At 34.4% G+C, this 15,150-nt stretch overlaps 1 protein-coding gene across 2 annotated transcripts in view; it reads left to right on the top strand.

Annotated features, from left to right (window-relative positions):
* Positions 1-244: 244 nt before the first annotated feature.
* Surf1 (surfeit locus protein 1) overlaps positions 245-15,150 on the top strand; it is a 44,169-nt gene continuing 29,263 nt past the window's right edge. The window contains exon 1 of one of the 2 annotated variants that reach the window (XM_018510240.1): positions 245-536. In XM_018510240.1, coding sequence (XP_018365742.1) covers positions 333-536 — 204 coding nt within the window. In that variant the 5' untranslated portion in view covers positions 245-332. Of the gene's footprint in view, positions 541-15,150 lie in introns of both variants that reach the window. The other variant, XM_018510241.1, reaches the window with a different exon arrangement.

Below are 15,150 nucleotides of genomic sequence, written 5' to 3'. Positions count from 1 at the left end.
TCTATCGCTATCGCTATGTCTATCGCTATCGCTATTGCCTCGCATTGTGTTTAGGCCTTTACTGTGACCGGCGTAGGCGTACGTACATGCATACAAGGCGTCATCTACAATACACGGAGTAAGAAGTAAGAGTAAGAAATTGACCAATCACAGTCGAATGTGAGAAGAATAATCGACTGTGATTGGTCAATTTCTTACTCCGTGTATTGTAGACGGGCTATTATACATACCCCAGTGCGTACTGAATGCGTCTAATCGACTTCGCTGTTAGTTGTTTATGATTGAAACGTAAAATTTTCTTAATTATTTTTTGTATAACTAAAAAGTTAAATATGAATCTAACAAAGATTTTTGGTTTTTTGAGAGGCGCAAAATGTGCTCTCAATAGACGAATGCACTTGTCATTATACGGTAATGTAAATACACAAGCAAGATGTAAGAGCAGTGAAGTTAAACTGAGGAGGCCTACGGTTATTGAGACAAATAGATATCAAAAATTGGAGGAAAAGATTGGTCTATATGGATATTCCTTACTGGCAAGTAATGTTACCATCTACTATTCTAAAATTTTATTTATATTATAATAAAATATTTGTTTGAAGTATCCTCTCATTTTAAATTTTTATAAGATAATGTACTGACTTCGACGTGTTTCAACTTAAAACAAAAGAATCCAGCAAAAAAACGCGGTGGTTTTCCTCGTGAAACGAGTTATTAAGTGTTAAAGTTCGAGACTTTAGAGGTTAAGAGATCTGTCATACTTTGTCTCGATAGGGCGCTACGACCTAGCTAGTTTAAATCGTGCATTTAATGCTCGATTGGACCAATTATTTTGACTTTAAGCGAAGCTTAAAAATTTTTTTTTTAAGTCAATAGAGAGAATTAATGTTGGTGTAATCAGTTCTTAATACGAGTACTAAATGGTAATTTTCTATTGAATTATCTTAATTTCAGTGACACGCGTGTAAACATATACATAATTTGTGTGTTTAATTAATCATTTTAATGCATATTGTACCAGTTTAGTACAATATTCTTTAAATGTATTACTAAAATTAAGATAATTTAATGGAAAGTTACTAGTTAATACCCATATCAAGTGCTCGATATAAATAGTGTAAATTGTGGCGGTGTTTGAAAATTTACTGACCATGTTTACATCAAACTCTTAATACATGTACTAATCATTAACTTTCTATTAAATCTTAATTTTGTAGGTGCCTGTAAACATACACGATATGACTATTTAATTAATCATCTATGGATGCATATTATACCAGTTTAGTACAGCATTTTTTAAATGCATTGCTGAAATTAAGATAATTTAATAGAAAGTTACTTGTTAGTATGTATATCAAGTGCTCTGTGTAAACTAGGACACTGTCAGTATTGAAAATCTATAGTTTATGTTATATACATTATAGCTTTTCAGTACATGCAAATTTTGAAACACAGCCTGTGTAAAAAGAGATCTAGGACGATATTCATAGTCAAATTTTATATTTAAGACTGTTTTAAATACATTCTTAAGATGTCATGAACTAATCAGAGAACCGTATTAACATTTTAAGACAATACTTAAGCCAATCTTAAAATAAGAATGGACTATGAATACCATTTTCTGATTGATATTCATAGTGAGTTCTTATATTCAAGACCGTCTTAAGTTCAATCTTGAGATTGAAGAGAAGAGAAGAGAACATTTTTAAATTGTTAATATGTTAAGTTCTCTGAATCAGATGAGACTCAACGCTTGACATGTTAACAGTTTAAAAACGTTTCGATGATCATTGTACCAGGAAGTGCAATGACGTTACATCACTACACATAGCTGACTATATAATTCCAATTGTCATTAACATTTCGATTTACATGAGAGCATTGCTAAGGATTCAAATTGGATCGACACGTTTGTGATTGTAATTATTTTAAATAAGTCAAATTTCACACACTGATATCCTGTATTGACTCTAATCGGCATTATTTTATTGTATTGAAATGAATTAAAGATGTCACTATTCTCGACTTTTTTTTTGTAATTTAAAAAATCTACTATTGACATCAATCAAGTTTGGCCGTCAGTTCAGCATTTCCTTAAGCCCGTATCAGACGAAGCTGAAGCTGGCAGCCAGACTTAGCAACCAGAACGCGGCAGCTAGGAGCGAATAGGGTGCTGAGGCCCCAAAGATTAAAAATTAATAAAATTCATTAAAAAACGATTGCAAGCAAGTCACACATTTCTGGTAGAACAAAATAGGTTAATCTATCTAAAATTTATAATAATCTGCACAGTGATGGCCCTCATTAATAAAAAAATTATACAACATTAATAAACTATTTAGCAACTAGACCATCGCGTAGAAAATTGAAAAAAATCACACATACTCTTAGAGTATACATATGCGTACGGTCTGGCTGCTAAATGGTTTATAAATGTTATTTAATTTTTTAAATAAACAATAATGGCCGTCCCCGGGAAGATCGGCGTGCCATCGTTTCCTACCCGTCTTGTAGAATTTCTGTGATTTTTTTCAAGTCTCTATGCGTATGCGTACGGTCTGGCTGCTAAATAGTTTATAAATGTCATATAACTTTTTTATAAATCCGTTAATAAATCAAATTAATCAAGACTCCTTACAAATCAAAGAATTGGAAAAGGTAAGAGCACTAGGAGTTGACTCCTAGTGCCCTTACTGTTTCCAATTCTTTGATTTGTAAGGAGTCTTGATATGTTTGATTTATTAACGGATTTATTATATGCAGGCTGTAAATATGCGTCCACCCCAATATTCTTCCTTTTTTCAATTTGTTTATTCCATTTTTGGATCGGAAACAGTTATATTATTGTATTAAAGTCATGGATTAAGTTCCGTATTTGTTTAACTAAAAGTCTTTTACACGCTAGATTCTTAAGATACTGTATCGCAAACAATATTGTCCCACCTCACTTGCATTGGCTACATAGGTTTAGTTTGGAATTTTTTGGGAACAGTTCAGTTAAAAAATTTGAATATATTAGACATCAGTGTGTTGTGAATATTTTGAAATTAGAATTAAATGATACTTAGAGGAAAATGTATTCTACTCGGGTACAGCTTTTCCGATTTGCACGTGCTATTTCCCGTTGCCTTCCTATTTATATTTGTGACGCCTTTTTTGATAAACAGGGAAGATCTTCATACCTTTTCTTCTTGCGCGAAAGGAGTAGGATTGAGTCGAAGTGTTGCTGACTGTTGTCGAAACAGAGGGAAGAATTACTTAATAATAATATTAAAAATATCAGGCCTATTCGTTATTATCAGAAGACAGTGCCCGCAGTTGATGTTGATCATGGCAGGGATGGAGTATTGGAGAGTAGTGCTGGTGTTAGATTATCGTTGTACCCTAACGTGCAGAATCCAAATGAGACAGAGAAATACAGATAGATCCTCAGTCCTTTCTTCCACTGATTCCTTCTCCTTCATTTACCTCACAATGGAATGGCTGGTTCGTGAATCTGTCAACCGTTTCCATACCTCCTAATATACAGAACTTTTTGCAATTGGGACAGAACTTTGCCTTACTTTTTAACAATAATTAAATTTAACGGTCGATCTTATTACAGTGTATTGAAAGTGATATTTATAAATTGCCTATAGATAAGCGGATTTCGATCTCAAACCACTCACTTCCTGTGTTAAATAACTTAGCTTCTTATTCCCTGCATTGTACGGAAATAGATAGGAGTTTGTCACAGTTAGCGAAAGATACTAGGGTTTTTTAAGGGATATGAACGATAGTGATTTTTACTCACGCGGATAAGGGGGATGTGACGGTAACATTGGATAGACAAATGTACATTTCCAAGGTAAATGAAATGCTTCAAGATGTTAATACTTATGAAGTAGTTGTAAGGGATCCGACGAGGCGAATGGTTACGAGCTTACGCGCCTTATTAGTTAGGTGGAAGGAAAAGAAGTATATATCTGATTCCACATATAGAGGTTTGTTATGTAATGACGGGATACTTCCGATGGCCTACGCTTTTCCGAAGATACATAAGCAGGACTGTCCCTTTAGTATAATAGTTTTTTCGATAAACAGCCCTTTATATTCGTTAGCAGTGTTTCTTCATAGTATTATCATTAAAACAATTCCTAAGGCGGATAGTCATATCGATAATAGTTTTAAACTTGTTAAAGAACTTGATGGTAGGCGGTTGAGTGATGAATTTCAGTTAATGTTACTGGATGTTGTTAGCCTCTTCACTAACGTTCCCATTGACTATGCGATGGATTGTATCCAAGATCATTGGCGATTTATTTCTAGAGATTGTTGTTTACCGAAGGAGGAATTCATCAAAGCGGTTCAGTTTATTTTAGATTCTACTTTCTTTGTGTTTGATATTGTTATGTCCGACCGTTCGATTCGTGTGTCCGCGCAACCGTCTCGCGGAATTCGTTCGCGTCGCGTACCCGCTCTCCCGAGCCACCGAAATAAACAATATGAGAATAAAAAGATAATTAGGTATTTATTATACCAAGAACAGAACAGAACTCCAATGAAATATAAATAGACGAATAGTTTGCTAATATCTCTCAGAGAAGAAACATGTCCGAACGCTTCGACAGCTTCTCTCTCCATCTGTTGAAACAACACCATGCTCGTCGCCAGGCAACGCGCTCTACTTCCTTCAGGAACGGCGAACTCCGGCGTATAGCGGGTGACGACACGACACGGGCATAACAATATTATTATTTATAAACAGAATTATGGTATTCCTATGGGCTCCCCGTTGTCTCCCGTCATCGCGGATCTAGTTATGCGTAAATTGGAGAGTAGAGCTTTGTCTTTGATTCAGTTTCCGTTGGCCCTTTACTATAGGTATGTTGATGATATAATCATGGCAGCGCCTGTTTCTTCGATTATTTCCATTCTTGATGTCTTTAATTCTCAGCATCCTAGGTTTCAATTTACTATGGAGGTGGGGGTGATAGATTGAATTTTTTGGATGTTCAGTGATTAGGGATGAGTTGATAGAGTTTGATTGAACCACAAGCCTTTTGTAGATATTTGAACTTTTGGTTACAGCACGCGGTTTCTCAAAAAATAGGTACAATCGCGGGATTAGTTGATAGGGTGATTTTGCTTTCGAATCCTAAATTCCACTTTGATAATTTGTGTTTCGTGATTAAAGTTTTGTTAGAGAATGATTATCCTTTGAGTTTTATATTTGAGAATATTAACAACCGTTTGAAGAATATTATTATGGCTAGTAATAGGAAGAGGGTTGTTAATGATAATAGCGTTGATGTAGTACAGCCTTCGTGATTCGCTGTCCCTTTCGTTCGTGGTATTAATGAGAAGTTTAATAGATTGAATAGCGAGCATATGAGGGCATTTTATAGTGTTAATAAATTGCGTGAATTTATTAGGGTGCATAAGGACCCCTTACCGCGTGATAAAAAGTCGAAGGTTGTTTATAAGATTTTGTGTAAGAGCTGCGACGCGAGTTATGTGGGGCAGACGTGTAGACAACTGAAGTCAAGAATCACGGAACATAAGAACTACGTCCGATGGAACACGTCTGCTCGCAATGTTATAACGGAACATCGGTTGCAACATGATTTTGACTGGGATAGCATTGCAATATTGGACGAGGAACCTTACTACAGGAAGAGACTGATTTTGGAGATGATATTCATCAGAAGACAAACGCATGGACTCAACCTGCAGACGGATATGGAGGGGCTTCCGAAAGCCTACCTTCCGATTATAGATAAGCTATAAAAGCTCGAGTTGTTGTCACGTCTTATCAGTCAGTGTCGTTTGTGCACAGTAACGAGTCCTTCTGACGAAATTTTTGATCACTTTACAACTTTCATTTTTTTTTGGAATTGACTAACGTTTTAATGTTGTTTCATTTGTTATCTCGAAAGATACTAGCTAAAAAAAGTGACTCACTGTGTCTGATACCGACTGGCCAACATATCAGTAACCGGTTCTTGAATTATTCGTAGTAATGTTTGCGATATGATGCTTTATAATCGTGGTGAGCGTCCTTATTTGCGGGATAATTAATTATATTCTTAAAGTTTTTTGATAAATTATTTTCCATATTTTCTAATTCGACATTTTCAATATTTCCCCTTTTTCATTTTTCCTTTCTTTTTCTTTTTTGGTTAATCCCAGCATTTAAATTCTCGACGTAGGGGAGCTCACCAAGACAGGATAACTTTTAATTTATATATGTTAGTTTGTGTTTGCTCTGAGGAAGGCTCAAAAAGTGAGTCGAAACATGTAAGCGCGTTTAGTGAATAAAGAAGTTTCACTCTTTGTAAGTGTATTATTTGCGCGACGTCTTCTGCGCCTGACTCCTAGTGCCCTTATTCTTTCCATTTCTTTGATTTTTTTATAAACAATGAGGGCCGTCATCGAGAAGATCGTCGTGTCTTCGTTTTACACTCATTCCGGAGAGCATTCATGATTTTTTTCAAATCGATACGAGTTTGCTTACGGTCTGGTTGCTAAATATTTTATTAATGTATAATTTTTTTATTAATAATGAGGGCCATCACTGTGCAGATTATTATAAATTTTACATAGAATAACCTATTTTATACTACCAGAAATGTGACTTGCTTGCAATCGTTTTTTAATGAATTTTATTAATTTTTAATCTTTGGGACCTCCCAGCACCCTATTCGCTCCTGGCTGCCGCGTTCTGGCTGCTAAGTCTGACTGCCAGCTTCAGCTTCGTCCGTATCGGACATGTCACATTGAATCTTATTGTGATTGGTCCATTATTGGTCGGCAGTCAGAGTTGGCAGTCTAATCGGCTTGCAGAGTCGGTAGTCTTATACGGGCTTTAAGGGGATCCCCGGCCGGTATTCATAATCAGTTCTTATGTTCAAGACCGTATTAAATGCAGTCTTAAGATGCCACGAACCAATCAGAGGGCCGCATTAGCGTCTTAATATATTACTTAAGGCACCTGACTATTCAGCCAAAAACTCTGCGGTAACGGTGACGCCATCGAATTAGATGGCGGTCTTGCAAAACCGATAGCCACACACTTAAGCACGAGCACATGTCCGTGTGCTTGCCTTCGGCGCGCCAAGAGTGAACGAAACAGCGAGTTCCTTCTCACACTAGTCGCTTGTTTCAAGCGACCGAATATGCTTTCTCGGCAATCTCGGCTGCTCGGCAGGCCTAGGCATCAATAAGAGAGAGAAGGGGCGGGGGGCATTCTAAATAACAAATAAGTTTTTCATAAATTGTAGTAATAGTGTACCCCTCCCATTAATCTAGAATAGTATAAATCATATTAACACGCAATAGTTTACGAGATGTATAATTGTTTACGATTTTTCATGCGCGTTACATAGTATACCCCTCCTTTATAAACTCGAGTAGCAAGAATAGTTCAGTAGAAATAGAATTTTACTGGAAAGAATTATAAACCAGCGTTTCTCTGTACGAAAATCTCGAAAGGCCATCAGAAAAGAAATACGTATGTTTGAGACTCAAGACCTGTGAAGAAAATATGCGAAAAAAAAAATCGAATTGTAAAAAGCAGGTTTTTCGCTTTTAAAAGGAAAGTGTATTGATTGTATGGAAAAAAAGTTCGGTATAACAAATGTAGGTATTCGAAATACCTACAAAATGAGACGTGGAATATTAAAATCGATCTATTAGTTCAGTAGAAAAAAAAATAAAAAACACTGAAAAAGGCCTTTTCTTTACTCGCTCTCTGTTCATTGAGATTTAAACGCAAAGCTTTGAAATTTTCGTAAAATGTAGCCCTCGTAATGACGAACAAATCTAGCCCTGAACGAGCCTGAAATGTTCATTGATTAGCTAATCACTAGGTTATCTAATAGAGAGAGATTTCACTGATTAAAACTGAGGTCAAAACGTCGGCCGGTCAAAACACAATTCACAAATATTACGATACATTTATGATCGCTGACGTAACATCCGATCGTATCAGATTTTAACAGTCATGAATATAATAATAACTAAGAACGAAACATGGACCCCTAAAATCGAACCCCAGGTATTCCTGCTACGAACTAACTGTACATGAGCTCGTGCTTGTATGTGTATTACAGCGCCGCACCACGATAAATGGCCGAATTTATAGGCGTCAAAAGTGACATTTTGACGACGAAATTTATGTTGCATGCCATTTCGTTATTCTTTGCTTAATTGTGAAAATGTGAAAAGCTTTGAAATATGATTGTTTCATACTTATAAAAGTCGTAATTATCGATGAAAACTAAAGTTATCTTGGAATTTTATATGTCAATGCGCATATTTTATTCGTTTTAATAGTTGTCAGACCGTATGTTTCTACCCGAATATAGGCTCACTTTACGTGCTTTTTACGACCATTTACTGACTGTCAAGAGAGGAAAGAAGTTTTCGTCGATTTTTACAAGTATTTTAAAGCGATCTCGTCATTTCGTTTCATTCAAATTGTCTTTATTTAAAAATGGCATGCAACATAAATTAACGTGTCATTCCTTGCTTCTGATGTCACGACTCCAACATGGCCGCCGCGAGTTGTCAGGAGCTTTAAGATGGTCTTGAAATAAGAATCGACTACGAATACCGGCTTTCAGGCCGCTTGTATTACTGACTAATGCTCAATTTCTTCACTTCCAGATAAGTTGCGGATAACCTTATTCAGGAGATATCTCCATTGTATTCTGAGAGATATCTCTTGGGTAAAGTTATCTAGAAATGAAGAAATTGTGCATAAATCATATAATTTTTGTATAACAAATACTTTTTTTTCTTTCACAGATTTGAAAATCTTTTTCCAGGATTAAAGTATACATATTAATAAGTGTTTGTGAGGTGGGATTTATACTGAAAACGACCAAAAATTTCGAATTTGATATATTTTTTATCATTTCTTAGTGTAATATGGCGTCTCAAGCTGTCAAGTCGTGACATTTGCTTGATACGAAAGTTTTGTATCTGTACTTACAAAATAGTAATCCACAAACACGTAGTTTGTACGAACAAATAAGGTCGAGTTCTTAGAATTAGACATAGACGCTTTATCGCGACAAAGGATCCCTCACTTTTCTTATGGGAAAGTACTTTCGGTCAAAATGGCTCAAAATTTATGTGCCCTGTGGCTTATGGTGTCCTGATCAAAAGTCTCAATGGATACGTGATCCTAAAATCTACTGGTTCTGAGACGGAGTTCAAAGGTCGATAATGCAGATATAACTATTTTTAAATAATATTAGGTACTTTTTGCCAGTCATGTATAGAATGATGAAAGGAAGAATCGATCCAGCAAATGAAACAGAATCCTAAACCCATGAACCATACACCCATAAACCCTAAACCAATAAATCCATACATAATTATGTAAAACACTTATCATTCTCCATTTTCGCTGTTAATGCTGCCTGATTTTTATTTATCGGCTGGGTAACGATTTCTACTTCAATTTTTCTGTCTTTTTCAAGGCTTTGATTTATATGTAATAAAAGTAAATGAATATTTAAAAAAAAATTCTTTTTATTTTTAATATATCTTCCATTTTTTGTTCAAGGTAGTTGATTTATTTCTGATAAATATTTCACAAATTATTTTTTTGAAAAATGACTATAATATTATATGAAACGTATAATATATGTTTATATTACTATTCATGTATATAAAAATATTTAATACATATATATTCTAGACAATGAAAACATTTTTCATGTTTTTTATATACTAATGAAATATTTACACTGTACATTAAAAGGCAATGTAGCAACATGTTACTTTTCATAATAATCCATATGAGGCCATATCGACCTTTGAGCTCCAATATCTTAGAACACGTTGATTTTAGGATCACGTGCCCATTGAGATTTTTGATCAGGACACCATAAACTACTACATACTAAATTTTCAGCCATTTTAACCGAGACTTTCCCATAAGAAAACTGCGGGGTCCTTTGTTATATGAAAATTGACAGTTCCCCCTCTAGTAGTATAAGTTTTATGGGTAGTATATAAAGACATGTCGATGTGCTGGAAAAACAGCGATCTCTGGTGACATCGTCGGAGTTCGAGCTTCACTTAAGGGGATCCTAAAACGAAGTTCGAACTCCGACAAAGTCACTAGAGATCGCGCCGCGCATCGATATATTTTTCTATACTACCACACTAATATATCACGCAAACAATATGATACACGCAGTCGTACACATTCGTGACCTCTGTGAAGCTGACACCCCAAAGTCAAAATTACGATTTATTTAATAGAGTTCGGGCCCTTCCCCAAAAAGTTCTAGAGTTCCTGATAGGTTTTGGAAAGAGTTCTGATGATTAAATGCAAAAAAACGTGATTCGAAAGTTTGGGGTGCCAACTTCACATTTTTGAAAAGCGAAAATTAGATATAACTTTTTTATTTCAAGACAGAACGAAAAAAGTCACTATACTAATTGATAAAACTCTTGTATCGCTGACCAGAACTCTAAAGAAAATAATAAAAAATATTTTTTTTAATGGCAAATTTTAAAAAATTCGGTTTTTCAACATGAAAAATAACGATAACTCTTTCAATTTTGGTTCTAGCGTCTCAATGGCGAGCAGGACAGAAATATATACAGCATACATCTTCTGTCTCTCAGATGTTACTTACACCTTCCACTCACTGCTTGGATAGGGATGGGTTATTTCGGTTCCATTACTATAAGTTCTAATGATTGCAATGTCATCTCTTGCAAGATCGATCTATTGTTAGACACAATTATTTTTTTTTATCCTCCGAGTCTTCGCTCAGCGTTTGTATACACGTCATTTGCAGATCGATATAAATCTTTCTTTTTAAGCTTTTAATCTTAGAATAACATAAACTCAGTATTATTTATGCACGTAAAGCGCTGGGTGTTGAACTGTCGTTTTGTCCACACGAGCTATAAAACTTTTGTGTTAAGGAAACATATGACATATCACATGTCTATGACAGCTGTACGAGTTGAAAAAATGTAAGTTTTTACCTTTCTTCGATTTTAGTATAAAGTCCATTACAGCACTATCAAATTTTGCTACTTTAATCCTATAAGAGGATTTTTGATTCCGTTCAGTAAATTCGGAGATTTATATCGATCTACAAAGTCCCGACAATTTAGCCACTCCAGCTTTCCCTTAAGGATCGACAGGAGAGACTATGGAGACCTCTAGTTGAAAACGAATTTTTTAATGCTGAAATTACGGCTAAAATACTGGATGAATTGCGTTTTAATTACGATATTTATAATCAGAAAAGCTTCTGAAGGCTCGTACAAAAGCAATTTTTTGGGGAAAAAGGCAAAATAAAAATTTATTCTAATTCCTTACCCGATGTGTACTATGATGCAGTTAAGGTATATTCAATTTTATTATTAAATAATTTTCAAGCATTAATTTGTAAATTCGGCTCTGTACGCGCCTTCGTAGCTTTACAAAAAAATAATAAATGATTTATTAAGACCGTAATGTGAATACACAAGCAAAAATATAACAACATGATATACAAGGCTAATAAGAGTAAAAAAAATGAGTCTCTCCATTGTTCTTTTCATAAAATTATAATTGAAAAAGATATATAAAACAATAGCAGAGAAAATAAAAAGATATAAAAATATAAATATAAAAACATTACAAAATACAATTACATGTTTCGACCTCTTACGTTTAGGTCCTCTTCAGATATACAAAGAAATTTACAAGAACAATAAAAATTGATATTCCATGATAAGAAAGCGACGGTTTTGTTACTTAGTCGATGAGTGTTAGATCGGAGAACCGGAAAATTGCTCATCACACGATTGGTTAATCGAATACGAAAAATTTCTCGTTATTCTAGTTTGAACATAAAGAAACATAAGAACTTTATAAGTTATCAAAACTAAATTGAACAAGTAAAAATATTAAAGCCTATAACGGTCAAAGCTGGATCTTTAATGCTTTAAATAATTCAATGTGAATTATATATAGGGGAGAGTGGCCTGAATCGGACCGTGTTCCAAATAGGACTTTTTAAATTTAAATGAATACGGTTAAGTAGATTTGCGTGCTATTTTAATAATGTAAAGTCCTTATGAAACACTGAACATGTGACAGCAGTTTGATATATATATATAGCAGTCTGTTATAACATTCATAGAATAGACGCAAATATGTATATTCAGCCATCATGTGAAAATTTTTTTTAAAAAAGAAAGTTCCTATAAATCATTATTTAAAAGATGTTAAAAGTTTGAAAGATAATTGATTTAAGATAATTAAAGGGTGTAGAATTAAAAAAATGTCAAGCGTTTTGTGATCACTTTTGTGGTTTATTGTAAAATTTGTTCCAAATTTCGAAAGGATCCGTGTCCAAATCGGATCTCTTTTTGGGTGTTCAAATCGGACCTAGTAGGTAATGTATAGGTCTAGTTGTAGTACTGGTAATCGGCCGACCAGATCTGGTCCAAGGAATTAAATCAGTAAAATGTCGAGTCATCAGACTCAGATTAATTGAGTTTTATTGATTTTAATTCTAATAAAAAATATAAACTGTCAGTAATTTTTTTTCTGAATAAAATTTTTATCTTTGTCAAATTGCTCGTTTTCACTTAACCATTTTTACTAACAAAAATGCATTAAAATATTTTAAAATTCTATCTAAAAGTCCATAAAAATAGAAGGTTTGAACTAGGGGATGATCCGATTTGGAACCAAAAGTTCCAAATCGAACCAGAAAAAGCGTTTTTACATTTTCCATTAGTTCAACACAGGTGAAAGATATGTCAAAATGGTCTCAAGAAAAAATGAAGGAAATTAAATGATCTTTTCAGCGGCACTTTTGGATTTACGATCGGACTTTATTTACGTCTTATAGAGAGCAAAAACTGCAAATAGGGCCACCCCACTCTCTCCTATACTATGTATGTACATGCATATATACCATATTTGTAGTAATTTTAACTGCGCGCCGAACTGTTTTCCGGACTTATAAATATAAGTTCGACAATTAAACTACTGTAATAATATCTCGAATTAAATTAAACTGACCAACAATTTTTGATAATTTGTTTAATAAGGCATCATATTAGAAAGATGTTAATATGCTGAAAAACTATAAATAAATTTATTGTGAGAAATATTACTTCGGCCGGGAGACCGATGTGAACCTGGCACCCAACTTTATCAAACAACAATTAATACTCTAGCGCGTTTGTACTTCTTTTGTACCTGTTTGTTCCGATCATTATTTTGTTTGTATCTCAAACAGTTAAACAAAAAGTGAAAAATAAGAAATGGCTAGCGCGCAACTTTAAGATTTTTTAATTTTATTTATGCCATTCGAAAGAGAATCGTTTGTACTCATTTATATTTCTTTTATTTTTGTTTGTACCTCAAAGGGCTCGGAGATACAGCGCTTTTCAAATTTTGTGCAATCGCTATATTGGGAAATTAGCCATTTTAAAAGATATCGAAATGAGACCAACGGCATTCGAAAGAGGATCATTTGCATCCGTTTGTGCCTTTTTTATTTTCGTTTGTATCTCAAAGGGTTCGGCGATATAGTGTTTTTCAAAATTTTTTCGAAATAGCATCGTTTGTACCTCAAAGGGCTCAACTGTTATAGCCTTTAATATTCTTATTTATAAAGAAAGAAACTAATAAGGTTTTATTAGTAATATTATAGGTACATAATATTACTTCTTGGAGATAAAATATCCCAGGTAACAAATTATAGTCATTTTGACGATAGTCATTTTGAATCATTGACGTCATGTGATCTATTTAAGATATAATATAACTTTTTTACCAACTAATGACATCGTTTATTTATGACATATTTACAACGTTATACTTATTGACGTTAAATAAATGATTAATCGGTAATATATTGGTAACATTATTAGTGATCAATTAATAACGTCATTCATTTATGTCGTTAATAATACGAAAATAATGACGTATTTTTGACGTTGGTTAATATGATATTATGTGGCTTGTCACTTTTAGGATGATAGGACGTCAGATTCGTTAAGAATGACCAATTCATTACGTCGAATAGACGATACCTTGCTACCTGGAATGTCTGCATCGTAAATATAGTAAGAAGCATACCACATTATTTACTAAAATGTTTTTAAGAATAAAATTGCAGGTTTTTTTTTAATAGGTGGTTCGTAACTTCGTAAAATATAAGCCAAAACAAGTTTCATGGCAGAATATTTCTTTTATGAACCAATATATGGTAGAGTCTGATAGAATGCACATATGTGGACCACAAATGAGGTGTAAATGAGTTGGCTTATAAGGGGATCCTAAAGCTGTGGCGCGAGGTAGAGAGCGTCCATACAGATGGCGTGATGTAGAATGGTGGCGCGTGCGGCGGAGAGCATGTATAAAAGAAGTTGTAAGGCTCTCTCTCTATGTTCACTTTCGCTCTGTTTGTTTTGTAATCTTAACGTGATTAAACATATTAAGCAATACTAAGACTCGATCAATTGTGGCACCTAGAAAGCACAACAAAAGCCATCTGTATTACCAACTAATGATAATGTTTGTAATCAATTATTTTTTTCTTTTAGATTTGAAAATTATTTTCCAGGATTAAAGTATACGCATTAATACGTGTCTATGAAGTGGAGTTTATGCCAAGAATGAAAAAAATTTCGATCTTAAGAAAATTTGTTTTCGGCATAAATTCCACCGGGTGGCATCCAGTTGGAAATGGCTCAATTGGACACGAGCCACTCACAGCGCTTGACACTACAAAGCTCCTAAGCACCGGTCGCTGTGATTGGTGGTGTCCAATCGAGACGTGGTCAATCAGGATCACCCCAATTCCACCTTACAAACACGTATTAAAGTGTACACTTTAATGCTGGAAAAGGATTTTCGAATCTGTAAAAGAGGAAAAGAGTAATTGTTATACTAAAATTATGATTTATTTCGTAATACAGACGACTTTAATTGTGGAAAATCTTTTTTGTTAGGCCTTCGATCACAATTTCGCATGTTCAGGATTGTTTGTGCATGTCATACGCTTTCGGGGAAGGTATTATTTGGTACTGTAACCGTACTCGCGAGCAACGGCACAACTTCGTCGCGTGTTCTTCGTACCCTTCGTACGCAAAAGTATCTCCTTTCCCTCGGTAACTAAATTTTGC

The sequence above is a fragment of the Trachymyrmex cornetzi genome, unplaced genomic scaffold (genome assembly GCF_001594075.2).
Source record: "Trachymyrmex cornetzi isolate Tcor2-1 unplaced genomic scaffold, Tcor1.1 scaffold327, whole genome shotgun sequence".
NCBI classification, from domain to species: Eukaryota; Metazoa; Arthropoda; class Insecta; order Hymenoptera; family Formicidae; genus Trachymyrmex; species Trachymyrmex cornetzi.
Note: the sequence above shows the minus strand (reverse complement) of the source record. Positions and strands in the feature narration are given on the sequence as shown.